Here is a 25861-nt window from a genome sequence, read left to right as displayed (position 1 = left end):
CCTAAAGGGAAGTTGTAGGGCTCTCAGCCCTTAAAGTTAAGATACTATTAATTATTATAGCTATAAGTCTATTAAGAGATGCTATTCTTTAATAGATAAAAATAATTAAAAAATATAGATTTCTATCTTAATATAATTTATAAACTCTTCTTTAATATATTCAAGATACATCTTATTCTAGATAACTAGAGGAATAACTAATTCTATAATAGATTAGCTTATTTATATACTCTATAAGAACCAGACTTCTTAATTATAAATATATAAAATAATAGTATTTAAATTAGATATTTTAATAATATTAGTACAAGCCTTGGTGATCCTCGCTTCGCTCGGATTACTAAAGGGTGGGCTGGGCTGCCTTACAGGGCTGGTGGCAGGCTTGCTCGCAGGGCCGTTGACAGGGCTATTCCTTGCAGGCTTACTCGCAGGGCTGTTAGCAGGACTGTTGGCAGAGCTGTTCCTTGCAGGCTCACAGAGCCGTTGGCAGGGCTATTAGCAGGGCTGTTAGCAGAGCTGTTCCTCACAGACTTGCTCGCAGGGCTATTGGCAGGGCTGTTAGCAGAGCTGTTCCTTGTAGGCTTACTCACAGGGCTATTGGCAGGGCTGTTAGCAGGGCTGTTAGCAGGGCTGTTAGCAGAGCTGTTCCTTGCAGGCTTGCTTGTAGGGCCGTTGGCAGGGCTATTAGCAGGGCTATTCCTCGCAGACTTACTTACAGGGCTGTTAGCAGGGCTATTCCTAGACTTATTAGTAGACTTACTTATAGACTTTCTTACAGGACTATTCGCAGGGCTATTCCAGGGCTATTTGCAAGCTATTCGCAGGACTGTTCGCAGGGCTGTTTATAGGATGGTTGGCAGGGTGGTTGGCAGAGTTTCTTGCAGGCTTGCTTGCAGGGCTGTTAGCAGGGCTGTTAGCAGGGCTGTTAGCAGGGCTGTTTCTTGCAGGCTTCCTCGCAGGCTTGCTCGTAGGGCTGTTGGCAGGGCTATTCCTTATAGGTTTGCTTACAGGGCTGTTGGCAGAGCTATTCTTCATAGGCTTGCTCGCAGGGCTGTTGGCAGAGCTATTCCTTATAGACTTACTTATAGGGCCGTTGGCAGGGCTGTTAGCAGAGCTGTTCCTCACAGGCTTGCTTATAGAGCCGTTGGCAGGGCTGTTAGCAGGGCTATTCGCAAGCTATTCGCAGGACCGTTCGCAGGGCTGTTCATAGGATGGTTGGCAGGGTGATTAGCAGGGTGGTTGGCAGGGGGGTTGGCAGAATAATTAGTAGAGTAGTTTATAGAATAGTTTATATATAGATAGAGTATTAAAATCATATAATTTAGGACTAAAAGTAGAACAGCTATACTTATAGTATATATAGATAATCATAGAAGAGAAGTAGATCTATCTACTCTATTAAAAATAGTTATAAATTAGATAAAAATTCAGTAAAATTCAGAAAATAACTATTAGAGTCTAGGCTTATTTTTTCTATATAAAGATATATTTTAACTAAAGTATATTCTTTTTTTAAAGAAAAAGAATAAACTATTAGTATAGTATCTAATTCTAAAAAAAAACATATTTTTTTAGAATAACTTTCCTAAACTAGAATAGAAAATTCTAAAAATAGACCCAAAAATCCAATAAATAGTTAGATTTTTGAATTATCAGAAAGTTTTAAAAAATATTAAGAATTGATTAAGTTATTAATCTTTAAAGTCAAAATCCTAAAAATTGATATTTTTGTATGGTATATAATACTATATTTCAAAGAAATATAGCTTTAAATTAGTTAAGTCTACTAAAAAGTCTAATCTAACTTCTAAAATAAAGAAATAATATCTAGAATTCTATCTCTAGTTTAAGAAATATATATAGAACAGTAGATTAAAAGATCTTATCTTTATAGATAAAACTATAGTCTATATAGACTAGTACTATAGTATCTAGAGAATCTAATACTATAATTATAAAAAGTATAAAGTCTTATATATTTAATATTATTAGAAAAGTAAGATAGATTTTATAGTCTAAAATACTTTTTTATATAATTAAAAAGATATTTCTTTAAGCTAGCTTTTAGATTTACTAACTTAATAAGATTCTATATATATCTTTGAGTCTAAAACTACTAAAGAGAAATAGAAAGCTAAGAAGAAAATCTAGACTTTAAATAAAAAATATAAAATAATTTACTATAAATAGTAGAAGTTATATAATAGACTTAGATATATAAATCTTTATTAAGAAAGAATACTAGACTAGTAGTTTATCTAATAATTTACTAAGAAATAAGATAAACTTATCTAGTAAAAAAGAAGTAGAATTAATTAATATTAATACTAGAAGATAGAAATAATCTTCTTTATACTAATCTATATATATAGACTAATAATTTCCTTAGAAAATTCTTATTCTATATCTCTAATTTTTTATAAAGTAATATAAGATTAGCTAGTCTAATACTATAATTCTTAAGAATAGAATACTAGTCTATAAATATTATTTTATATATATATTATTCTTTATATAGAAGCTTTAAAGACTTCTTAAATAGCTAGAAAGCTTATCTAATTTAAATATAATCAAAGCTGTTTAGTTCTAGTTTAAATACTATACAATCTCTTAAGACACAGTAAGAGATAAGAAGACTATAGAATTAGTATATTAGAAGATCTAAACTAAACTATCTTAGAAATATATATAACTCTGGATTAAATACTTAATTTATTATATTAATAAGATTATTAAGTTTAATAGTAAGAATAACTATACTAAGAGCTGTTTTAATACTAATTTAAAAATATAGTAAAGTATATACTATAAGAGTAAGTTATCTAAATATTAGAATCTTAGAGAAGATTCTCTTTGATAAAAATTATGTTATTAAAATACTAGGAACTTGTTAACTATACTCTAAAAGACCAATTCCCAGCTTTATTTAATAACTATTTGGGTGTTTTATTAATTTCTTTATAGATCTATATATATTTAATATATTATATAAATTAGTATAGTAGGCCATACGCCTGCAATACATCAAGAAAATTAGCATTGTTCTATAACTTTTGGTACATGCCTCTGTAGTGTATATAACTATATGACATATGTAGAAGTATGTGGCAATGTGCTCTGTAAAATTACATACCCCATCTCCCCATAATTCCAGTGGGTCCAGGTCTTGGCACGGAGAAATTGAAGCCGTGAACCTGGGAGTGTGGAATGTGCAAGTCTGCTGAATCTCCCAAAAATTACTTGTACATTACTATGTACTTACTACACAGTATACGACTGCAAGTAGGCACGGACTACGGTGTAGTTACCGAGTACTCCGTACTTTACTATAGTTTGCCCCCCTGTGCCCCCTTGCGCCAGTCATGTACTCAAGTACAACAAATAGTAAGTCCTTAGTTACGGAGTAGTTAGTCCATAGTTGCATACTTATGCATGAATGCCAACTTCCCCTGAATTCGCTGTACTATACAGCACGTACGATAGTTCTTGACTGTTGTGTCTTTCGGTCAGTGGATGCATGAGTTTGATAGAAGATGTAGAGTTTAGGGTATATAATGTATACAGTAGCCATGCCTACTTTCGACTTCCTCTCTCCCATCTATCATCCTACTCGTTTCCCTCCTCCCTCACCCAACGAACGGACTGTGACAACATACTAATAGTTCTATCTTCTTCTCCGAGCCCCGAGGTATCTTGCTGGTTCGAGACAACCACTCTGACGTAGCTCGCTTATCATCCTGGTCTATATCGAAAGCTTGAAAGTCATTCAATGCATTTGTAATTTCCCCCTCAGTACCTCCGTTGATCAACCTTTGGTAGTGGTACTCGTCGTTTCCGTTGTTGTTCTTCTGCCTACAACTACTACTAGGACGACGGTTAGGACTACTTCTGCTGCCACATTCCTCTTTTTTTTCGCCTCTCCTTATTGTTGATCTCGTCCTGCGTCACTTATCTGATCACCACAGTGTGTTCCACTCCCTTACTCCGCATCATCCCCTCACGTTATATCGTCCCAGCGCCTCTTGACTTGTTCTTCCGCACGCTCTCTCTTCTACCTCGCTTCCTCGTACCATCGGCCCAAAATCCCAAGTCAACGCCATTGGCATCCCCTACCATGCCCGAAGGGGAGCTATGGTCTACATTAGTCACCGCCATCGATCCCGACCATATCAAAGCCATGCCCGCCGTCCTCTTGTCCACTATTGAGCTTCTGGAGACGGAACTGGCCAATGCGAGAGCAGCGCTCGAGGAACTCCAGCCCCATGCTGCTCCCATGTTTTCGCGAAGAGATGAACTCGCTCTAGGTGCGATGACTGCTTACCGCCAGAATCTCATCGGCCGTGCCCCGGATTTCTTTTACGGTACTAGCCGATTGACCTCGAAAGAATTGGGGCTTGTACCAATGGTTCACGAAGTGCTACCAGATGACGAAGAACCCTACGAAGCCGTGCAGCGCGACACCGCAAAGCTTCAACCCATATCCACCGTCCTGCATAAACCAGCCACTCTTAACGATGTTCTATCGAACAATTTAATCCTCGACCACATCGCTCCATATTTGTCCACGCCAGCCTTGTTTGCTGTGGCCTCGACCTCGCGCAATTTCAGGTCCTTGATCCTGGGCACACCTTATGTTTTCAGACATCTAGACCTAACCCAATGTCGCGGCGCCTATATCATCACTGAACTTTTTGAGAATCTCGAGAATCAAGCAACAAGAAACGTTCAACCGAGTGACGCAACCACAGCGGACGAATTTTATGCAGCACCTCTCCGAAACATTTTTGCCCATCTGGAACGGTTATCGCTTTTGCAAGACGTGCGAACTCTGGTACTAGATGGAGTATCCGTGCCGGCTGAACTGATTGCCGACATCATACTGTCAGATCGTTTCAACATCAACATACTCTCAATAAGAGGGTGCCGGCAACTGAATGAGCGGAAGCTGATGCAGGTTCTAAACTATGCGGTCAGACCTACACGGCCGAAAGGAACCCCACGTTTGAAGGGATTATACTATTTTACCCCCATAGTAGAGTCCCCGGGTATCGTACGTAGTAAGTACCGTGACTGGTGGAACTCAAGATGTTCCAGCCAAGGCTCAAGCGAGGGATCTGTGCTCGGAGAAAGTCCACTCTCGCGTGAAGAGCCGACGAAGAGTTCATGCAAGGAGGACCCCTGGTTTTATCCGTCAGGGAAGATTTTCAAGGGAAGCATAGATGATGGATGGGCAGAGACTGTGCAGAAGTGCGAGGGTATAATTGCCTTCGACGCTGTGCTCTGTCGAGGCCATCGGCACAACTTTGAGTTCCATGCCTTATCACAGACCAATGCACATTCAAACCAAGAGAGTCGACTGCTCGCGCCGGCAATTGCCACAGTTGCTCTTGGTCCCAGAGGTTGCGATGGGTGCCACACGGCACCTGAAGGCCCGGATATCTGGGGTCAATCCAACGAGGAGCGATTTCCCCTGCTTGCGCCACCTCCGCTGCATTCATCTGCAGTGACAGCAGCTAGGCGCCCCGCGCTCAATTCTCACGAACAAGCGGTGTTAATAGCTCGATGCACAGAATGTCTAACCGACCGCTGGTGCCATCGTTGCAACAAATGGTTTTGCGCCAGTTGCCTGCCACACCCAGAGCGGGTAAGAAGCAACCTCACCCCGCATCAGACGGCTGTTAGAGGTCCCAGAGGGGATGATTCGAACATGGGCAGGCCGGGCGTGAGCAAGGACTGCTGGGAATGTGGACCCACGGTGAGTGCTGCGGTCGGCGTCCAGCTAGTCCCTTCTGATGATGTGTCTAGTGCGCTCCTTGCAAGGCGAAATACCAACGGACATGCAGCTCCTGCCAAGGAGATTACTGTATTGAACACAATGAAGGGTGCTCACCAACACTGGTATGTAGAAACATCCGCTTCTTTGCCCAATGAGGGCTGACTGAGATGCTGTGTGGAAGTGCGCCTGGTGCAATACCAGCACCCGCCATAGGGTGAGAGAGTTATATTGATGGGAATTGTGGCGCGCAGAATCCGCTATCCTATCTTCAATTAGCCGACAGGATAGCAGGGTAGTTAGCTAAATAGGTATTGTAAGTGGGATGGAAAATCAGGTGCAATATCACTACTTGAGCACTTGCTTCAACCGCCTAGCTGCACACGTTCAGTTGTTTCCGTAGTCAACTGTCCATGTCCATTGAGAAAGTTCAGAAACGATGTTAGTAAAATAAAAACAGGCGAACGGGATGACAAATCTGCGACCTCTTTCCAGAAGGCGCGCGGCGTTTCGGTTCTCTTGCCTCGCTCTGCACTCTCTGCAACTGCTCGTGGCTATTCCAATTCTCAAGATGACCTGGTTATCAAGCGATTTTCACCCATCCGCAACTCCCTCCTCAGCTTCACTCTTCGCTTCGGCTGCCTTGCCCAAGATCCGAAAGTCTCCAAGTATAAGGCCTCGCTAGGACTCTCTACAATCCGCTTACCTACCGAGTACAGTACACCAGAGAGTCATCTCGGCACTATGGCTTTTGATGAAGTCTCTTTACGCTGGACAGCACAATTGATAGTCTCACCTCCGAACTTCACACCCGACCTCCCGGGAGATAAGATTACACTTCCTCAGTCTGCTCTCGAGCAACTCCTTGCCGCTGCCCCGCTTCAAGACACCGCCTCGCCCGGTTCTGCGCGTTCTCTCACCACCGCATTCGATCCCTACAATCCCTACACATTTGCGACTGAGTCGCAAGCACGCGACCGCGCCGTAGAGCGCCAACATCAACTGCCCCAACCGCTGACGTTTCGCATTGTGAATCCTCAAAATGACCGCGTGGTCTATGCGGGTATTCGAGAGTTTTCCTCGAGGGAAAATGAAATCGGTTTGAGTTACTTCTTACGATGCGCTCTCGGATTGGACATTCCCCGGTCGTCATCTACAGGAGGGGCTGCAACCTCGGCCACGTCAGAGCAATCCTCATTTGCTACGGTAACGATACACGCTCAACAGCTACCGAAGGGCACCTATGTGCGCTTGCGACCTCTTGCAGCCGGATACGACCCAGAAGACTGGAAAGCTCTGCTGGAACGCGTGCTACGCGATAATTACACCACTCTTACCGTTGGAGAGGTCTTAATCGCTGTCAGCGGTCAAGGTGAGCCGTTCCGGTTTCTGGTGGACAGGGTGGAGCCTGAGGGCCCTGGAATATGTGTTGTGGACACGGACTTGGAAGTGGACATCGTTGCTTTAACTGAGGATCAAGCAAAAGAAACATTACAGAAGCGGCTAGAAAAATCATCTCGCACTCTGGACAATAAGACGGGCACTTCTTCTGGCGGCGAACTCCATGTCAGCCGTTCAGTCACTGGCCAAGTGGCACCGGGTGGCTATGTAGATTACGAGCTTTCCAGTTGGGATCGCGGGCAAATCCTTGAAATTTGCGTGGAAGGCGTTGGCAATGCAGACATTTACGTTTTTGCCAGCCCGTTCTCCGCTCGTCAAAGGAATCGACCTAGGGCAGATGAACATGTTTTCGGTGACTTTGCAGTGCGACGCTCCAGGCGATTAAGAATTCAACCAACAAATATCGAGCTGGAAGGAACTGATGCTCTCTATATATCGGTCCATGCCTTAACTTCTAACGTCCCCCCGACGGAAGGATCTGAAACACCGGTGCCTTACAAGATACAGATCCTAGATTGCTCCACAATTGAGGAAGATAGGTCTATTTCACGAGAAGATCTGAGCAACCGTGAGCCAGCGGATGTGCAGTGTAATAACTGCCGCCAGTGGGTTCCACAGCGGACTTTGGTGCTTCACGAGAACTTTTGTCTTCGTAACAACGTGTTCTGCTCCCAGTGCCAGAACGTCTTTCAGAAGCGATCTCCCGAATGGCATGACCACTGGCACTGCCCACATGATTCATGCTATGGAAACAGTCTATCAGAAAAGCAAAAGCATAATGAGATTTTTCATACGGAGCATTCTTGTCGCGCTTGTGGATACCAGGCACCGAGCCTGCCGCGCCTTGCCCAACATCGTACGACTGTCTGTCCTTTCAAACCCATCCTCTGCCAATTCTGCCACCTTGTGGTTCCCCAACGGAGTGATTCAGATCCTGACATGGATGATCCAGAAGTCTTGGTTTCTGGTCTTACCCCGCATGAGCTGGTGGATGGAGGACGGACAACGGAATGCCACTTGTGCAACAAGATTGTTCGGATGCGAGGAATGAGGACCCACCTACGCCACCACGATTTGGAACGTCTGTCTCGACCTACGCCTCGCATTTGCTTGAATAAGAATTGCGGCAGAATCGTGGATGGTCGCGGAACGCAGAGCGCCAATCACCTGGGCCTATGCAGCATTTGCTTTGGTCCACTCTACGTGGACACTTATGACCCAGAAGGAAAGGCTCTCCGACGACGCTTCGAGCGTCGATATCTCTCCCAGATGATGTCAGGGTGTGGTAAATCCTGGTGTCAGAATGAGTATTGCAAGACGGGAAAGCTAGCCAGAAAACCTAGCGAGCCATGCAACTTGATGAGTACTGCAGCTATGCTGACTACGGCGAGGCTGCTAATTGAGGCAGTTAACATGCAAGGTGATAAACCTAATCACGCGCCCTTTTACTTATGTACCGATCAAGTAAGCCAACAACGGCGCGCGCTTGCGGAATCACTCGCCGCAGCAAGTTTTGCGGCGGAGGAGAAGTCCTGGGATTTGGCATGGTGTGTCGCTGCTGTGGAAGCTTGCGCAGGTGACCCTGAGCGATCTCGCGAGTGGCTGGAGAAATGGGCTCCGGCTCGTGGTGAGGACTCAAGTACGCTCGCGTAGGGGCTCAACTGCATCAAGCGGGATGACAAGCACATAGTTGAGTTGGGTCTTTCTCCCTTTGGCTTACTACTTAGTTGTTCTGGGGCGTTTCACCATTTTCGTGGGTGTTCTTGTTTCTGGTTAACGCTCAGGCGCACTAAATCATGAGATTATCTCTACAGCCAAGCTATGAATTTTTGACAAGGTCGAGACTGGGAAACAGTATTCTTCATAGCGGAAAACATCGATTACTTGGATAGTATGAGATCATTTGCCAATCAAGAAGAGAATCGAGCACACCGCTAATTTAGAGATGCACCGAAGGTATAGTTCAGCTAACAAAGGAAATCATGATATTCATACAACTCTCCGCGAAGCCAACTGAGCAAACCCTCTGGCTGCAACGATGCAGTCCTCTAAGTAGAGAAGCATCGCATTAGTGGCCCATGTCCTTATTGAGAAAGACAATAGCTCTGTCTCCAGCGCACATTTGTGATACTAATGACAGTATCAGGCAGCACCCGTCTTGGCAGCTAGGGTACCACTTCCGCGGGAAGAGAAAATGCCCATGATCCCAAAGACCACATAGAACAGCGCCAGCGGATACGCGACCAGACCTCTCATCCCGCGCATGCGGGCGACGGCGCAGAACATGCCCGACGAGCTGTAGGTGCACCAGCCGACAGCGGCAGTGGTGAGGAGATAACCGAACATGGTATCCATGGGAACGAGAATGCCGACCAAGCTCGTCAGCACTAACGGCAAGAAACAATAGCCAAGGACGCTGGCGGAGCGGGGAAAAGTCAGCGTGGCGGAGAAATGGCCGGCGGCCGAGGCGTCCGACATGGTAGGTTTGTGGTGCGGAGAGTAGTTGGTGGGATCTGCGGCATTGGGCACGGGAGCCGTGTCGAGCGCGGGCGACATCAAGCTGAGAATCAAATGTAGTGCCACCGTGCCAAACACCGCGACGCCGTATATATATCCATAGAAGACTTTGCCGGACAGTAGAAGGAATGTGCCGTAGAGGACAATGTAGAGCAGCGCACCGTAGAGGTCGCTATCGTCCATGAGATGCTGATCAATACGAGCAAAGGGATTCAAAACGGTCAAGGTCTAAACATGAAAACGACATTCGTCGTTTCCCACGTCAGTCAGGAAGGCACATCATCAGAACAACTTCGTTCTTCTGTCTCTTGTGGTTATGATAGCCAGTTACCTTGGTACGAATGTGTTCAAAATTGACGCCTAGCTCCTCCAGAAGCGGCGGCTCCCCGTCATATCCTTCCGTACCAAATGCGGCAAGCCATCCCGTCCGTAAACCACTCTGTTCACCCATCCTTCCGCTCACTCCTGCGGACGAAGAGCCGAAGCCACCATATCCGCCTCCCACCCCGCCGACGGGATACGCTTGAGCGGCCGGGTTAGAGGAGCCTCCGAAGCCTCCATAGGAAGCCTGAGAAGGAGTTGTGTGGCCAGACACGGACTGGTACGATGACGGGTAGAATTGGAGGTTCTGCGCAGAAGCCTGGGCTTCATAAGACTGCTGTTGCGGATAATACTGGGCCATTGCGGCCAAGGGCGGGGGAAGAAGCTTGAGAAGTTTGAATAGAAAAGTTATATTGCAAGTTGCACTCCTAGCTTGAATCGATGAGTAGGCAAGTAGATGCTTATGAGCTGCGCGAGCGAGTAAGAAGAATTGAGCTTGATGTACAAGAGAGGCGAGAAAGAACAGCTGGCTGGCGGTGATGATGGATGACGGAGCGGGGATCATGTTTAATGCCTGAGGCGCACAAACCGCAAGCTGGCCCACCTTGGTTTAGAGTCATTCTTTCCACTTATCATGATCCTAAATTTTGATACATACACTAAATAAACATGAACAAATGCTCGATTTCGGCTGACACACAGAATAAACACATCCTTGTTCTATTGAAAATGCTACATTACATCGCTTAAATCTGTTTTTACAGAAAATTGATGCCGATTCCCAATTGGAGGCCCTTGCGGCCTTCTTCGCCTTTACGCAACACTAGCGGCAGGGAGAAGTTCAACTCGAACCTAGCGACAGGATGGGCATAAACCAAACCGACACCCGCGGCAACACTGGGCAAGCCATTTGTCAACTCGGACATGGTCGAGACCATGGCATCTTTCACCTCAGCGCTGGTGGTTGGGACATTCTTACCTGCTGTTCGGAGTGGCAGCAGGCGACCACCATTCACAAACGCTTGTAGCCGGAAAGGTTTATCTGCACCAACTCGGGGGAGGGGAAGCAGTAAGTTGGCACTTCCCGCAGCATACACGTCTCCTCCAACCGCATCCGCTCCATCATGAGGTCCGAGGCCACAAAGACGGAAACCACGCACATCTGTAGGGCCTCCAAGCAAAAAACGGTCATTGACGCGAGACAACTGAGGCCGGGAGTCCAAGTCAAGTCCCAGAGGATACAAAAGTCCTGCACGGAACCCAGTTGTGAAACTGATGCCACTGTCGCCCTTGACACCTGGAACGGGAACGGGAACTGCGGCTTGTGTTTCGATCTCCGACTTCCAGAAGGAGACATCACCCTTGAGTAAACCCCAGCCAGCCAATTCATTGAAAGTCTTGGCATAGTAGCCCCGCGAGGGAAGCAACGCATTATCTCTTCGGTCCTTGGTCCAGCTATGAAAGATACTGCTCTTCACACTGTCTCCAGCGTCGGCGCGAACTGTAGAAGATGCATTCTCGGAAAGTCCGGTCATTTGTCTCCAAAAACCATTATACCCCAGTTCGTGGTGGTGACCGGACGAGCTCATCCAGCGGAGTTTGCTCCATCCTCCTTTCAGCACCTCCTCGTGGCCGGCCCATGACTTTTGTGTGGCGCTGGCAATTCCACCAAGCTCTAAGCGGAAATCCGGATCGCTAAAGAGCGGGGTGTCAAAGGTGGCCTGGTAAGCCGATCTTGTCCGAGTGCCCAGCGAAGCATTCAAATTCAGGTTCTCTGCACCCCCAAATACATTGCGCCAGAGGAGATTACCATAGGCGGATCCTTCAGTATTTCCGAGATCAGTACCCGTCTTCAGCAAGACGCGGGACTTCTCCTTGACCGACAGCAGGACATCAATGTTCGGGAGGCCGGTTTGAGAATCGACCGGCGACGACTGATCAAGGTATACTGAAATAGGCTGTTGATAGACATCTGGATTCTTAATTAGAAATGTAGCATAGAACGAAACGAGCGGAAAACCTACCAAATCTGCCCAGCTTATCCGCACGTGCCGATACTTCCTGCAAAGCTTCAGAGAGCGTATATGGCCTATTGTGATTGCTGCTAAGCAGAGAGTTGAAGATCCGCTCGAGAAAGCTTCTGCGAGTATGGCGAGCGCCGTGAATCTGCACTGAAGAAATGACACATGGTAGAGTGGAATTTTGATCAATCTGATGCCGAGAACAGCCGAGTCAGTTATCCGTTGTAGTTTGCGTGGGTAATTCGAATTCTCAAGATAGAGCGAACTCTGAGACAAATATATTCGCAGAACTGACCAGTTCACCTAAGCGAGTTTGCGCCTTCTCGTAGATGACCCTCACTCGTTCATCGATGGCCTTTTGCTGCTCTTCGTGCACTTTCGGGTCGGCGCGCTGTTGGAGACGCTCGAGGATCTAAAGCGCAAATCACGAGCACGGTTGTCAGTCCAAGGACTTTACGATAAACAGTGAAGCAATGGTAAGAGGTTGACTAACATCTCCGTCATCGATAGAAAGTGAAGAAGACATTGCTGCAGCGGCACTGACCAGAGGAGAGACCTGCTTGCTTCCTTCGCTTTCCACTTTGGCGCGGCGGCACTGTGAGGACAGACGGGGACGATCCTCCCGCGCACGTGACCCGTGACCATTTCCTGGGGAGGAGGTCGTCGACTTCGCTCCCAGTTGTCAGCGCTGCTGTTGACATTCATTCTTGTCTGTAATTCGCCTGAAACCCGCCTAATACATACCTCTCTGTCACCTCAAGGGGTTTTTTTGGCTTGTGCTGGGACTTGATTCTTACCGCGTCTCTATTTCACCGCGATTCACTTCTCGTTTTCGATAGTTTGACGTGCATCGTACTGCCGTCACTGCGAACTATAAAACATGGCGACCAAGGCAGCCTATAAGCGTGTGGGTCAAATATCCTCCTGCCCCATGCCATCTAAGTGAACTTATTTAACCTATAGCAGCTCACTCGCGAATATCAAAATATCCAGAAAAACCCACCGCCATTCATCGTCGCACATCCCTCAGAAACCAACATCCTTGAGTTCGTACCCCTCACCGAGCGACTTGAGCCGTTCAGTCTCGGATTAGTGCTAATGTTCATAGGTGGCATTACATCCTCACCGGTCCCCCGGGCACCCCTTACGAAAATGGCCAATACTGGGGAACGCTTATGTTCCCTCCTGAATATCCCTTTGCGCCACCCGCCATTCGTATGCACACTCCGAGCGGCCGGTTTCAGCCATCAACTCGCCTTTGTCTCAGCATTAGCGATTTCCACCCGAAGTCCTTCAACCCGGCTTGGGAGGTATCTACAATTTTAATCGGACTGCTCTCTTTCATGACCAGCGAAGAGATGACCACAGGAAGTGTGAGTGCTTCAGAGGCGGAACGCAGAGTGCTAGCTGCACGGTCAAGATGGTGGAATTCCACCGGTGGAGGCTCTCACATCAGTGCTACACTCGGAATTACCCCCTCTGCCAAAGGTATCAATAATGTCAAGGCTGGAGATGGGGGTTTAAAGTTTCGCACGGAGTGGCCAGAGCTTGATCACGAAAACTGGAGGTGGATGAAAGACAGCCGTATTGATACGATCACTGGCCAGCTTATGCCACATCCCAACGCTGCCACAAGATGCTCTCCAGAGACTAGTGCACTTCGCCGGCGGCCTAACGGCAGTGCTCCAGGTTTGGGTGTCGTAGTAGAAGGCGGCCACGTCGCGCGAGAAGCTGGTGAAAGCTGGGTTCGCCGAAACAAGATCTGGCTGGGGTTTGCCATTATTTTCGGCTATGCTTTGCTCACAAGGCTGATGAGTGATGTTCAAGGGTGAGTCGCTTGTATTCCTTTTGGTCTTAGAAAAGATCAACGTCGAGTCCGGTGGATGTTGCATTGAAGCCCGACACCTTTTGCCTCTTCTACCAGCCTTTTCTCAATTTTACTTTTAATGGTTCCCATTAATCTAATAGTTTGGGGAGGGGATTGCGGGTCTGTGTGATTCCATGTTTGTGTAGGGCGTTGGGAGATGGCACGGCGTTATGATCACCACTGAAGCGTTGCTTCGGGCTTTGTGAACTTTGTCTCATAATAGCTCTCTAAATAGGGACATTTGTACATACTGTGTGTACCGTGTCCACATGAGGGGACGAAGAAAAGACAGCGCTGTTCTTGGCCACAACTATGTACCTACCGGGCACAACTTTCAGTAGCTGCATTGCATATTGGCTGCCGGTAATTGGTTGCATCTGAGGCCCAACTGGAGCCATCACGTGGGCGGCGGGCGGTCGGGATTTCCTGCGGCTCTCGAATCTGATCAAGAAAAAAGTTGTTTTCTTTGCGACAACAGTATCTATTGCTGGATGACAAGCTCGAACGCTAAAGCCGTGCTTGACCTCGTTAGCTTCTTGCTTATAAGCTTTGGTTCTTGCTAGTTTTGCCATCTCCACTTATCTTCACTTCCTCACCATGGGTTGGTTTTGGGCAGATTCGCAACCCAAATCTACTGTTCCCGCGGCCTCAAACCCACTGACGGCCTCCGATGCCTCGCCTCCAGTATGTTTAATCTTGTGCCTTCGGAGAACAGGTTCAGATCTCTAATTCTCATCTCTAGCCGGGATGTCCGATGCATGCATCCAACAGTAACCCTTCCTTGCCGGCTCTAACTGCTTCTGAAGCCCCAAGTGCTTGTCCGGTTCGACCTACTGATTCTCCGTTCTATGCGCCACCCAAGCCGCAATATCCAGAGACCCAACCCTCATCATCCGTTACACCAAGCGAGCCCAAATCCACGCTTTCAAAACTGAATCCTCTGAATTACATGTTCGCGTCCATTTCTCAGGAAAGAGCTCCTAACCAGACTGTGGATCTCCCCGTGGAACGCGAAGTTTCATCCATCCCAAGATCGGACACCGAAGGCAACTGGGAATACCCCTCTCCCCAACAGATGTACAATGCCATGCTGCGCAAGGGGTATACCGATACCCCACAGGATGCCGTTGAGGCCATGGTTGCCGTCCACAACTTTTTGAACGAGGGTGCGTGGGACGAGATCGTGCGATGGGAGCGCATTTTTTCCAAGGGTCTTGCAGAAGGCTGGGAGACATGTCGACGTGGAGAAGAAAACCTGGCCATGCAAGACCTCCGAGAGCAGATTTCCGGCTCCTCTACACAGACGCCTGCGCCGCGGCTTATCAGGTTCCAGGGCAGGCCGCAGGAGCCGACGCCTAAGGCTCGGATCCTCCAGGCCCTGGGCTGGTTGTACCCAGCTAAATTCGAGTCAGTACTCTCTCAGTTTGCTACATTATTCGGACTATATCCCCATGCGTATTTCTGATTTTGCTAACACGAACACATGAGTGCAGCTCGAATCCGCCCTTCGACCGACACGATTGGTTTGTGATGCGGCAGACCCCATCGGGCCCGAAGGAGGTTCGTTATGTCATTGACTATTATTCCGGCCCACCCGAATCGAATGGGGAGCCGGTCTTTTTCCTCGATATCAGGCCCGCCTTGGACTCACCAACCGCTGCCGTTGAGCGGCTAATGAGGTGGGGAGGAGATGTTTGGTGGCGGGCTAGCGGCGGCTCGGCTCGAGAGAATGGCGAAACTTGATAAATCGGCCCTGAGCTACCCATGTTGACCCTCTTCGTTATTTTGCACTGGCATACACTTTTGGGAAGGCGCGGGCGTCTGACGGTTCCCTTTCTTGGAGGGGAGGGGATTATCCTGCTGTATCCCTGCGGCTGTTTTCTTTCATACACCCCTCTCCATGTATAATCTGTGATATGGTTCCTTGTTGTGCCATGGTTCTTTTTTATGTTTTATTGACAGTGAAGGACAGCATTCACCATGATCACATGTCCTCGGCGCAGGCATAATCCTTTTTTCTCAAATATAAATGCTGAACACTTATATCTAATTATGTAATCTGTTCTACATGTATTGTAAAGCTTGTCAAAGGTTGCTGATGAGGTGGGAGGTGGAAGCACTGCAATCTCAGTTCATCGTGGTGTATATATATTCTATTCATATTCTAGGCATTAAACTAAATTACGCAATATGTACATCAGTTCTTCGTTCTTGACTGTTGGCCTTGTAGATTCAATCCCTCTTCAAATGTTGGGAGACAGCAAGTCATACTTGACACACTGTTCAACGCTATCGATGCTGCTCTGGAGTAATTCACGCGCTTCGAGACCGACCCAAATACGCAGCATAGATACATCTCCGGACCGGACAGATTTCAAGGAAGTGACGTTCGAACCTAACTTTCGCAATATCGGCAGGGCGCTGTCGAGTGCATCAGCATGGCGGTCTTGGGCGCGTCCTACATTTGATAATTTACCTTTTGAATAGGTCGAGGTCCGGGTCCAAATTTCGACCAATACCTTCGAGGAGAAGACAGGAGATAACCACATTGACGAAATCACCCTCCATTCGGACATGATGACTTCGGACCATGGACAGCACCTCACTCAAAACATCGCCGATCTTGACGTTACCCAGTGCGAAGGTACGTGACTTCACGTTTAAGACCAGATGTTCCATTCTTAATGCAAAGTAATGAGGATCGATGACAGCTTCGGGTTGACGGCAGCGCTCAACCATGAGTTCACCCGCTCGAAAGCCGTCAAACTCGGCGATGGCACGAAACAGGTCGATGAAGTTTCTGCGGTTCATCTCATTTAATTGTGTTACAAGTCCCGTGTCGATGAAGATCAGTTGAGGTCGATATCCCTCTGCATTCAGTTGATCGAGTACTCCCTCCCATTCGCGCTTGCTGCCAGAATGAGGTCGCAGCCGGGCAAGCACGGACTCTGTGACGTCGACCTCAGCGGTGGTTGGCGCATCTGATGCACGGCCTTTGTTGCGGAGGGATAAGTCTAATTCATTTGGCTGATAAAATCTCACCATGATGTTTCCTGGGTGTAAATCAGCGTGGACAAAGTTATCAATCAATAACATGTGGAGGAATGCATCCAATCCCTCATTTGCGATCTCACGTTGGTAAACGCCCCCGCCAACGTCAAGGAAGGTCGAGAGGGGGATGCCCTGCGCAAACTCTTCCACAAGCACCTCCCGGGTCGAATAGTCTATGTATGGGTAGGGAAACCAGGCTGTCGTACGTGCCCTGAATTTCTCCCGGAACATTACCAAATTTGCCGCTTCAATCCTCAAATCCAATTGCAGCTTCATCATCTCACCGAACTGATTGACTTCGTCCGGCAAAGACAACCAGTGCATGGTAGGGATGGCATTGATCACAGAGGCAAAGAACGACATGATCTTCAAGTCTCTATGAATCACGCGCTCTACCTTGGGATGCAGCACCTTAACGGCCACGTACGACGACGGGACTCGCTGGGGGCTGCTCTTGACCAATGCTTCGACATTCTTCCGAACCTTGCCCCTCAACCCGGATAATTGGAAGTCGAAATCACTGTCGTCTGTCCCCGCAAGATTGGGCTTCAACTTCGCTTTGTAGACCTGGGCGATAGCACCTACGCCCAGAGGTTCTTCATGAAATTCCTCAAAGATATCCTCAAGCGGCAACCCATTGAAAGCCTTGCTAATGATTTTCTTGGTCTGGCGTAACGAGTGCGCAGGCGCGTTTGAGTGGAGGGAGGACATGATCTCACATAGCTCAGGAGGAAAGATGTCAGTACGCGACGCTGCCCATTGCCCAAGCTAGAGTAGATGCCACGGTTAGTAACGGTCACGAGCAGAATGCGGTTGAAAAGACGTACCTTGATAAAGGCTGCACCTGCGCGCTCCATCGAACGTACCAGAAACTTATACCACCAGATGGTCCCTGCTGGCACTCTCTCCGGCCCCTTAAGGTATCCACCAAGGCAAATAATGGGTGCCGTGAGAATAACCGGTAGGAAAATGATGACTAGATGGATGAATCGAAAACCGGTAGCTATGGGGTCGTACACAAACCGATAGCTGTATAGTATGACGGTTTGCCAGAGCCGCGTAAGACCTCTGGCATCCTCATCGACTTTCCTTTGAATCTCACGGCGCGAGACTTCGAGCATTTGCATCTCATTTGTCTTGCCGCGTTCCTCGTCTCCTTCCTCGGCAAGCTTCAAGAATGCACCAGGAGCCAGTGCGCCGAGGAGTATTGTCCGGTAATCCGGGGTACTTGCTGAAGATTTCGACATCGGCACTTGACGCCATACTGGCTGACGATTGAAGCGCGATCGAGAGAGGTGGGTAAAGCGGAACAGTAGCGGTGGGCCTCTACCACGACACACAAGGAAGCGGCCAAAGAGGACGGCCGTCCTCATGATCTCATATAGGAAGGAATCGAGTTGCGGGGAAAGCAGTCATCGAACAGCAAGACAGGGGGCCCGCGTGAGCATAACGATACGGACGGGACAGCCATCTGGGATGAGAAAAAGAAAAGAGGAAAGTCTGGGGGAAGAGGGAGGAGGATGAGCTGCGGAGGCAGCGGGGGGGCGGGCAGGCAAAGCGGCCGAGCACGTGGTGCGACGTCATCATCACCATCACTTTCAATCTTGAGAAGTACATCAAGGAATAACTATAAGTGCAACATATTCGCTATGCCTACATTGAGCTAGAACTTCCAATAGCCGCGACATCCGATTCTTGTCGAACCGTAATCCGTCACATTTGCCCTTCTCTGGACTCGGGAAAAGTCCGGCCTTGACCTGAAAGCCAAATCCGGCTGTCATGCGTTCGCTCAGCATGATTTATCAACGAAAACAGGTCTTTGCTTATGGGTACTATCCATTTAAAGGCCCACTTCATCAGGTTGTTTGATGGTATCTTACTTCAGACTCAGCGCTGTGCAATGGAGGTTTTTCAGTCAACTTAAGTATTCGATCTCATAATGGGCCGTCCCGACCACAGACATGATCCCGAGTCGCTTCGTGGCAATGCCCCCAGACGCCCCTGGTGGGTTCCCATTACAATAGGCTTAAACTTTCTCTGTCTTTGTCTGCTCAGACTTCTTATGATTTCTCGCTGCATCAATGAGCGGTCGCTCAGCTGGAACTTCCTTCCTCGGCTCGGTAAGGATAGTCCGCTCGCTCCATTCTATGCTTATTCGAAAGGCTCGGGCGATTTCAACAAACCACGGGGTTTTGATATTGTTGCCTTGGTTCCATTTCGTCGTCGGCAGAGCACGAAAATCCTGGACTGTTATCTGCGAGTGAGTAGAAGTCGCTCTTTGTCGCTTCTTGATGGCCAGAAGTCCATTTCGCTTATTTTGACGTCAGAATAACCTCGTTCCCAACCATGGTCTCGTTGATCAAGTAATCTTCCTACCGCAGACGAATGATACTGAGAGCTTGGACTGGCTCGCATCTGTAATCAAGCGGAATCCATCCTACAGGGCTGCGCATGAGGAACCGGGTTCGCAACTACACGGGTTGAAGAAGGACACACTGTACGTTTGGATCGACGGCGACATTGTGTTCCTCGAAGACCATACGATTCCAACAGTCGTAAAGACCAAGCTCGAACACCCTGATCTACCATTTATATCCGCAAACGTCATCAATGAAGCAGCGGTGGAGGTACTTCATAGCCATGCCAGCGTCTCCTTGCCTTATCTCCCCGAGCTGACCCCAGTGCAATTGTCCACTGAGCCCGATGCGCACGATTGGCGTACATCTCTGCTTCCAACTTGGAAGGGGCCTGATGATTTTATGGTCAATGCGGAGTTTTTTCCACCATTCAAGAATCACCGATGGCTCCTTGCAGGTGACTACAACTATAGTCGCACTCCTATCAGTATGTCCAAGCACGCTACGAATGGGCCCAGTATGCTTCACTGGACTGTCAAAGCTCAGCAGCATTACTCGTTTTTGCACCACCTAGAGCTAAATCACCTCAATCGCTATAAATTCCCGACTTGGGGTGTACCATCAACAAATGTCAGCCCTTACTTCCTATGTTTCTGGGGGGACGTCAAAGTGGGCCGGTTTTCAGCCCAGGTGGATGACATGGCATTTTCTGGGCCATTTGCGGGGGCTTCAGGCGTCGAAAATAGCATAATAGATGGGAAAGGATTGGCTGTGCACTACTCAAGCAGCTGGAGCTCGGAGGGTCTCGATTCTACTGATCTACTCAGGCGATACCAGTGGTTTGCAGAGGAGGCTGTTTGCAAAAGCATATAAGCTCTTTTGACTAAAATCTATATGTATGGATAGCATCATGGGCGTTTACTATTTGATTATCACCCGCAAATTGAATTACATATCTGTTATCGATAGAAATCAATAAGCTCGAGTATTAATTATCCGGCTATATATGTGAGCTTGAGGTTCCCGATCGGCAGAAGCCTAAGTATGTTTAGCTGGTAAGTTGAAGGTACCTCGAAGCATATGTGTTCATCAGGCTTTGGAGAGTAGTCCTTGTGGAGTCAGGAAGAATGTCCTGTCACAAAAATTATAAGTATGCCTCATACGCAGGGACAAGCTTCTGGCTGACTCACATCACTCTTCAGTAACTCTTGCATAAGCACGATGATGTTGCCGCGATCCTTGTTGATTTGCTGGGTTTCTGATTCGGTGGAATCTGTAAGATCTGTAGCAAGCACTTCCTCGAGCACCGGCAGAATGCACATCTTCTCTATACATTTCGTGGCTGCAGTCAAACCCTCTGGCATCGAAGCCATCAGAGCAAGAGTGAACCAGCCTTCGCTCCGCACCACAGGCCACTGCGACTGAGTAATCATGGCACCCACTGGTAAAGGTATATCGACGTGTAGATTAAAGGCTTTCCTGAGTAGACTCTCGGCCTGACTATCCTTCTCGCGCACCATGGGGACCAAGGTACGGCATATAGAAGCCACGATGCGTCCGATCTCCGTTCTGATGGGAGCCGAGTCTGTCTTTGCGAACAGTGCGAGGAGCAATGAGAGATATGTTCTCTGTTCACCCTTGATGTCCTTCTCGCCTACAGGAATATCATCAAGCAAGCAAGCGATATTCCCCACTGAGGAGATGATCACTTGTCGTGTAATGCTCGTTGCGATGAATTGAACTTGGGGAACGGCTTCGTACTGCCAGAGACTTGAGACGGCAGGAATCAGGCCTGCCTCTCCGAGCCGGATTTTATTGTTGCCAGCAATGGCCAGGTTCTTCAAGAACCCGAGTGCGGAGTGAAGGACTGCGCCCCTGATTTCGCTTCGCAGGAGCGACATGAGCGCGGTGTGGATGTTCAGCTTTTCGACCATCTCTTCACAGACTGCATCCGATCGTGCGAGATTGCCAAGCACTACGCACGAGCAAATCTGAAGTTGGTCTTCCGTTGCCGTCAGCCAGGATTCCAGCAAGCGCACAAGAGGGGATTTGAGAGGGTATAGCTCTGCAAACAAGGGCAATGCAGAGACTTCAGCCAATGTTTGATTTATCTTCAGCCGGGCCTGCGCCAAGGCATGCATGTCCTCTTTGGAACATTCCTCGTCTTTGAATGACAGTGACCGTTTGAGCACCAATAATAGCCGCGGCATACAGTCATTAGACAGACACGTGGCTTGGAAGCGTGCATTGTCCAGGTATATTCCAAGACAGGTGACGAGAGACGCGTAGTGTACTGGAGAACGAACAGTCTGTGGATCATTCAGTAGGTCCAGAAGAAGAAACACTGTCGCATCGGGAGAGGAGGAGATCCCTGGCTCTGCAAGAGAACTGTTAGTTTGGTGGAGCACAAGGATTTGTTCGTCAAGCATGCCTTGTTCCCCAACCAAGTCAACCAGCTCGTAGATATAGTCGAGCAGAGCCTGATGCCTTGCAAAAGCATTGTCTTTCAACAGTCTCAGGAAGATATAGACAATCTTGTTAGACGCTATTTGAGACTGGGCAGGTTCTGTGTTCCGTCAGCCTTGGATAATGTTCACTTTGGTAAGACTTGAAACGGTAAGTACCGAAATCAATGCATATATTATACAGAACAGGAATAGCGACCTGAATTAGCTTTTCGTTGTTCAGGTGTCGTATGATAGCGGCAGTGTAGTTGTTTCTGACTAGAATCTTCCTATTTTCATCTACCTGGTCGTCAGTGCTAGGCTGCGTTATGTCACGAAGATAATGATTGTGTGACTTACTCGTATCAGCACAGGAGTTGCCGATTAGCCGCAGTGAATGGAGGAGAAGGTCATCATCAATGCCCTCCTCTGATGCTACAAGCCAGAGAAAAAAGTCTAGTATACCAGCCTGTCCATACAAGATGCGCCAAGGTGCTGTCGATGAGTTAGAATTCCCCTGAGAGGGCTATCACGGACGGCTGCCTTACCATTCCTACTTCCATTAGCCAATGCCTCAGTGGCTGGCAGCAGGTACTGCGATCTGCACTTCCACAATTTATAGAGTATCTTTTCAGCATCCATAAACGCTTCAATGCTGCATTGGTCCTCAGTGTTTCTCAGCGACTCTTGTAGGGAACTTAATAACAATTTTTGTCCTTCCACTGACACGAGCTCGGACTCTTCCAACCCAAGTGCCATAGGCGGGACATGGACAGTCAATGCTGAGAATATTTGGACTAAATCAGGGTAATCCAGCCCCTTGGATAGCATTTGATCGGTCAATGGCCCCGAAGAGTCGAAAGCCATATTATCACCATTTTGGACGTCCGATACACTCTGCGGGACGCTCATCCTTCAACCCACGTTTCGTCGAATATCAGTTCAAACCGTGTGTTCTGGATAGGCAGACGGACATCAAAAAGGGGTCGTTTTCTGGCCCAGTCACTTATTTACATCAGAAGCCAAATCTTCCGTGCGCTCGACGATATTGTTGGGAAAGTTCTTGAGAGACACCCTGGGTTCCCGCTGAAAGATGGAGGGTGTGCTGAAGCTCCTTCGTGAGGAGCAGTATCAGGAGAGACACATGAAGCTTTATCTATTTCTTCAGGCACCAACTCAATATTACCTTGGCTTCGGTGGGCCAGCGCGTATTTGCAGTATGTGAGACAAACCCCATGACTTAATATTCTTCTTTCGATCGACAATCTCTTGTCTCAATTGCATTCTAGACACTCGCGATTATTCTCTCTGGTATTTCGTATTCAAGAGTCACACGTTAGATCCCAAAATGAGTATGCAGTGGTGGTCTCGACGGGAAAAATACGTCCAGTACAGCTCATATTGCAAAGTTGTACTCCTTACGGAGTACAGTTTCTGACCAAATGCCAATCTGTCATGACGGGCAGTACGGGAGACCTCGCGGCTAAGGGGCGCAAGCTGGTCTCGTTCGTTGCAGCGCGTGCCGCCAATGAATGTCCCGCAAAAGAAGCCAGCCAGACGAGACACCAGCCAGACAAGACACCAGCCAGACAAGACACCAGCCAGACAAGACACCAGCCAGCCAGCACTGCAGTGTCCCCTTAATTCTAGTCACTCATTTCCCAGTACATTTCAAGCACTCCTTTATCGATAGCCTTTGGGTCCGCGGTCACTGTGACACAACCTGACTCTCAACTCTTCACTTGCCATATCTCCCCTACAGTAAAGCCCCAACAGGCCAGGCAGATTCATTATGACGCGTGCTCAGCAGACACTCTCCGTTCTTCTGCTCGTCTCCTCGGTATGCTGAACAATCTCGTTCTCCTCTCCACCCTACTTTGATTGCTAACGCGGATCTGGGATACAGCTCTACCTTTCCCTTTATCTGGGCCTCGTTCCTCTTAACGATACCATTCATGATGAGATCATCCCTGTCGTACGTTCAGAAAATGGCTATCCAGTCCTGGTCTTATCTCCACCCTGCCATTTCACTCCACTAACCATCTGCGCCTGTTCTTAACAGCTTCCCTTCTATGCTCTGATCTGCTTTGGATGCTACCTCCTCGGCCGCCTGGGCTTGGCGATTCTCACCTTCAACGACGTCCCAGAGGCACACACGGAGCTGCAAAAGGAAATCGAACAGGCCAAGGCCGAATTGCGCAAAGCAAATATTGATGTTGACTGAAGTAATCAGCGCGGACGGACGATTGGACCATTTCAAATCTCAACAAATGTATTTTATTGGCGAAAATGTGACCATTATATCTTAACCCAGCGTCACTTCTTATTCAAGAGATAAAGCCGTTGTATCTCGCGCATATCCAAGCATTGGATGCTCCGAAGGCGACGAATCGATGTCAATGGTATTACTTCAAACTTCTTGTGACTGAGAGAATGATCTAGTGGAAGAGGTCTAGAATCTTCTCGATATTCGTATGATATAGTAGTAGCCGGCGTCTGCCATCTAAGCTATGCGTGGTCCTATGAACTGTCTAGACCATCTACCAGATGGGCCAAATGTAATAGCCCCGGAGCAACCGATTCCATCTTGTCATCTCAAATCGAGGCCAAGCAGTATGCGGAGACGAAATACTCTTCCCCGGTCTGTTGTGGTGAGTCCCGCAGACGTAGCATGGTAATCATAGACGTCTTTGACGTTGTCTAATCCCACTGGAAGGACACTATAGTTCAGTCGCACGGTGGCTGAAGACATCTGCATCGAGTAATGAGTCACAGTGGTTTGGCATGCGAAGCCAGACGAATTGATCTTCAGTGGTCTCCTGCTTTTGTTCTATAAAGATCCATCAAATAATCACCACCCAACCATTTCCAAGGTCGAAATAAGCCTATAATGAGTCCTGTAGAGCGAAGCAATGTATATGCAAGCAAATGAATCAATATGCAAGAATGGCAAGCCCAGGGTATCGGGCGTCGAAAGAAAGGCTGAGGTGACTACAGGTAGTCACGGATGAGATATTTTAGAAAAGAGGGTTCTCCTTGGCCAACCGGTCGTGCTCGTCAATGTCCCTGTTGAGATGTATCAACGACGGCTTCAAAATGCATGCAAAAGAATAGATCCCGGAAGGACGACTTACTTGGCCTCCCAAGGATAGCAGATCCACACATCATCAGTAGTGACCGCAGCATGATAGCGACCAGAGTCCATCATGTCAGCTGGCAAGACACCCTTCTTCGACTTGTTCTTATTCTATAGATCAAATTCAGGTTACTCAAAAGCTCTTCTCACCAGTCACGGACACACAGGGAACGGCACTTACGTGAAGCACGAAAATAGAGAAATTTGTCTTCTCGCCCTCCCGCCCAAGTTGCTTCTGTGCGTCCTCAACATCCTTCTGCAGTTCGCGCACGGCGTATTCAAGGGTTGTGCGGGTGTCGTCGACCTCATCAACAATAAGGATGTTCTTGCCAATCAGGTTCGACATCTCGAGGGAGCTAAGGTCGAGCCACTGTGTCCGAGTGACCTTGGTACCAGGGACTTCCTCCGAATCGCCGCGGCCGAGGTCCTCATAGAGCGACAGGCCGATAGCTTGAATGGGAATGTTGGGCTCACCAGAGCGCTTCAGGAACGACCTAGGCGCGATAACAATCAGGACAAGCAGCTTCAACTATCGCTCGAAATGATTTAGCACAAACCGGAGAATCCGCGCGGGGACATAACCACCACCACCGATGGCAATCATCAGATTAGGGCGGATAGTGCTCAAAATCTTGTCGGCAGAGTCCTGGCATAGCTTGTGGACCTGTCATGTTCCAGCGGAGATTAATAAAATGATCAATGTAAAGCACCACATGATTGAGATGGCGAGGCAATGCACGCATGCGACTAGTGATAAACACCTGGAGAGCATTGCACTGCACGAAAGAGGTCAAACTATCGCTTGTCCTATACAAAGCAAGCATACCTGGTTGTAGGTGACGTAGTATTTTTGCGTCATTTTAGCGACAGTGAGGGGATTATGAACACAGGTTAGTGCGACAGTAAACGGGTGGAAGGTTGAATTTGCTAAGTTGAAGCTTTGACTGGGCACGATGGCGGGAGAGTAGAGGGG

At 48.0% G+C, this 25861-nt stretch overlaps 8 protein-coding genes across 8 annotated transcripts; 5 read left to right on the top strand and 3 right to left on the bottom strand.

Moving 5' to 3' along the window:
- Positions 1-4114: 4114 nt before the first annotated feature.
- On the top strand, positions 4115-6062 carry BP01DRAFT_315464 (uncharacterized protein; the record flags this gene model as incomplete). Its single annotated transcript, XM_025572559.1, has 3 exons — positions 4115-5755; positions 5806-5898; positions 5958-6062. 3 exons carry the CDS (start codon positions 4115-4117, stop codon positions 6006-6008), a joined length of 1785 nt encoding a protein of 594 aa, XP_025433239.1. The 3' UTR covers positions 6009-6062.
- A 243-nt stretch (positions 6063-6305) lies between these two features.
- BP01DRAFT_230461 (putative ubiquitin fusion degradation protein (Ufd1)) lies at positions 6306-9072 on the top strand. The gene is made up of 3 exons (XM_025571203.1): positions 6306-8030; positions 8127-8533; positions 8588-9072. The coding sequence occupies exons 1-3, from the start codon at positions 6518-6520 to the stop codon at positions 8825-8827; spliced, it is 2160 nt and encodes a 719-aa protein (XP_025433238.1). The 5' UTR covers positions 6306-6517; the 3' UTR covers positions 8828-9072.
- A 244-nt stretch (positions 9073-9316) lies between these two features.
- Positions 9317-12559, bottom strand: BP01DRAFT_292263 (Yip1-domain-containing protein; the record flags this gene model as incomplete). The annotated part of the gene is made up of 7 exons (XM_025571686.1): positions 9317-9919; positions 10023-10397; position 10671; positions 10775-11984; positions 12037-12223; positions 12329-12445; positions 12527-12559. 7 exons carry the CDS (start codon positions 12557-12559, stop codon positions 9317-9319), a joined length of 2526 nt encoding a protein of 841 aa, XP_025433237.1.
- Positions 12560-12720: 161 nt separating this feature from the next.
- Positions 12721-14263, top strand: BP01DRAFT_336883 (ubiquitin-conjugating enzyme E2). The gene is made up of 3 exons (XM_025573261.1): positions 12721-12940; positions 13000-13079; positions 13142-14263. The coding sequence occupies exons 1-3, from the start codon at positions 12914-12916 to the stop codon at positions 13863-13865; spliced, it is 831 nt and encodes a 276-aa protein (XP_025433236.1). The 5' UTR covers positions 12721-12913; the 3' UTR covers positions 13866-14263.
- A 112-nt stretch (positions 14264-14375) lies between these two features.
- BP01DRAFT_355043 (holocytochrome c synthase CYC3) lies at positions 14376-15938 on the top strand. Its single transcript, XM_025574596.1, has 3 exons — positions 14376-14584; positions 14643-15307; positions 15394-15938. Exons 1-3 carry the CDS (start codon positions 14498-14500, stop codon positions 15641-15643), a joined length of 1002 nt encoding a protein of 333 aa, XP_025433235.1. The 5' UTR covers positions 14376-14497; the 3' UTR covers positions 15644-15938.
- Positions 15939-15950: 12 nt separating this feature from the next.
- On the bottom strand, positions 15951-22583 carry BP01DRAFT_372567 (ABC1 kinase family protein; the record flags this gene model as incomplete). The annotated part of the gene is made up of 10 exons (XM_025576737.1): positions 15951-16053; positions 16181-16321; positions 16377-17719; positions 17779-18178; positions 20379-20440; positions 20499-21467; positions 21753-21874; positions 21933-22052; positions 22113-22247; positions 22301-22583. The coding sequence occupies 10 exons, from the start codon at positions 22581-22583 to the stop codon at positions 15951-15953; spliced, it is 3678 nt and encodes a 1225-aa protein (XP_025433234.1).
- Positions 22584-23544: 961 nt separating this feature from the next.
- Positions 23545-23976, top strand: BP01DRAFT_381090 (dolichol-phosphate mannosyltransferase subunit 3; the record flags this gene model as incomplete). Its single annotated transcript, XM_025577281.1, has 3 exons — positions 23545-23592; positions 23659-23727; positions 23815-23976. The coding sequence occupies 3 exons, from the start codon at positions 23545-23547 to the stop codon at positions 23974-23976; spliced, it is 279 nt and encodes a 92-aa protein (XP_025433233.1).
- Positions 23977-24769: 793 nt separating this feature from the next.
- Positions 24770-25747, bottom strand: BP01DRAFT_364242 (xanthine phosphoribosyltransferase; the record flags this gene model as incomplete). The annotated part of the gene is made up of 5 exons (XM_025576316.1): positions 24770-24818; positions 24887-24999; positions 25070-25382; positions 25446-25552; positions 25715-25747. The coding sequence occupies 5 exons, from the start codon at positions 25745-25747 to the stop codon at positions 24770-24772; spliced, it is 615 nt and encodes a 204-aa protein (XP_025433232.1).
- Between the last annotated feature and the right edge of the window lie 114 nt (positions 25748-25861).

Source organism: Aspergillus saccharolyticus (genome assembly GCF_003184585.1).
Source record: "Aspergillus saccharolyticus JOP 1030-1 unplaced genomic scaffold BP01scaffold_8, whole genome shotgun sequence".
Lineage (NCBI taxonomy): Eukaryota > Fungi > Ascomycota > Eurotiomycetes > Eurotiales > Aspergillaceae > Aspergillus > Aspergillus saccharolyticus.
This window is presented reverse-complemented; position numbering and strand designations above follow the sequence as displayed.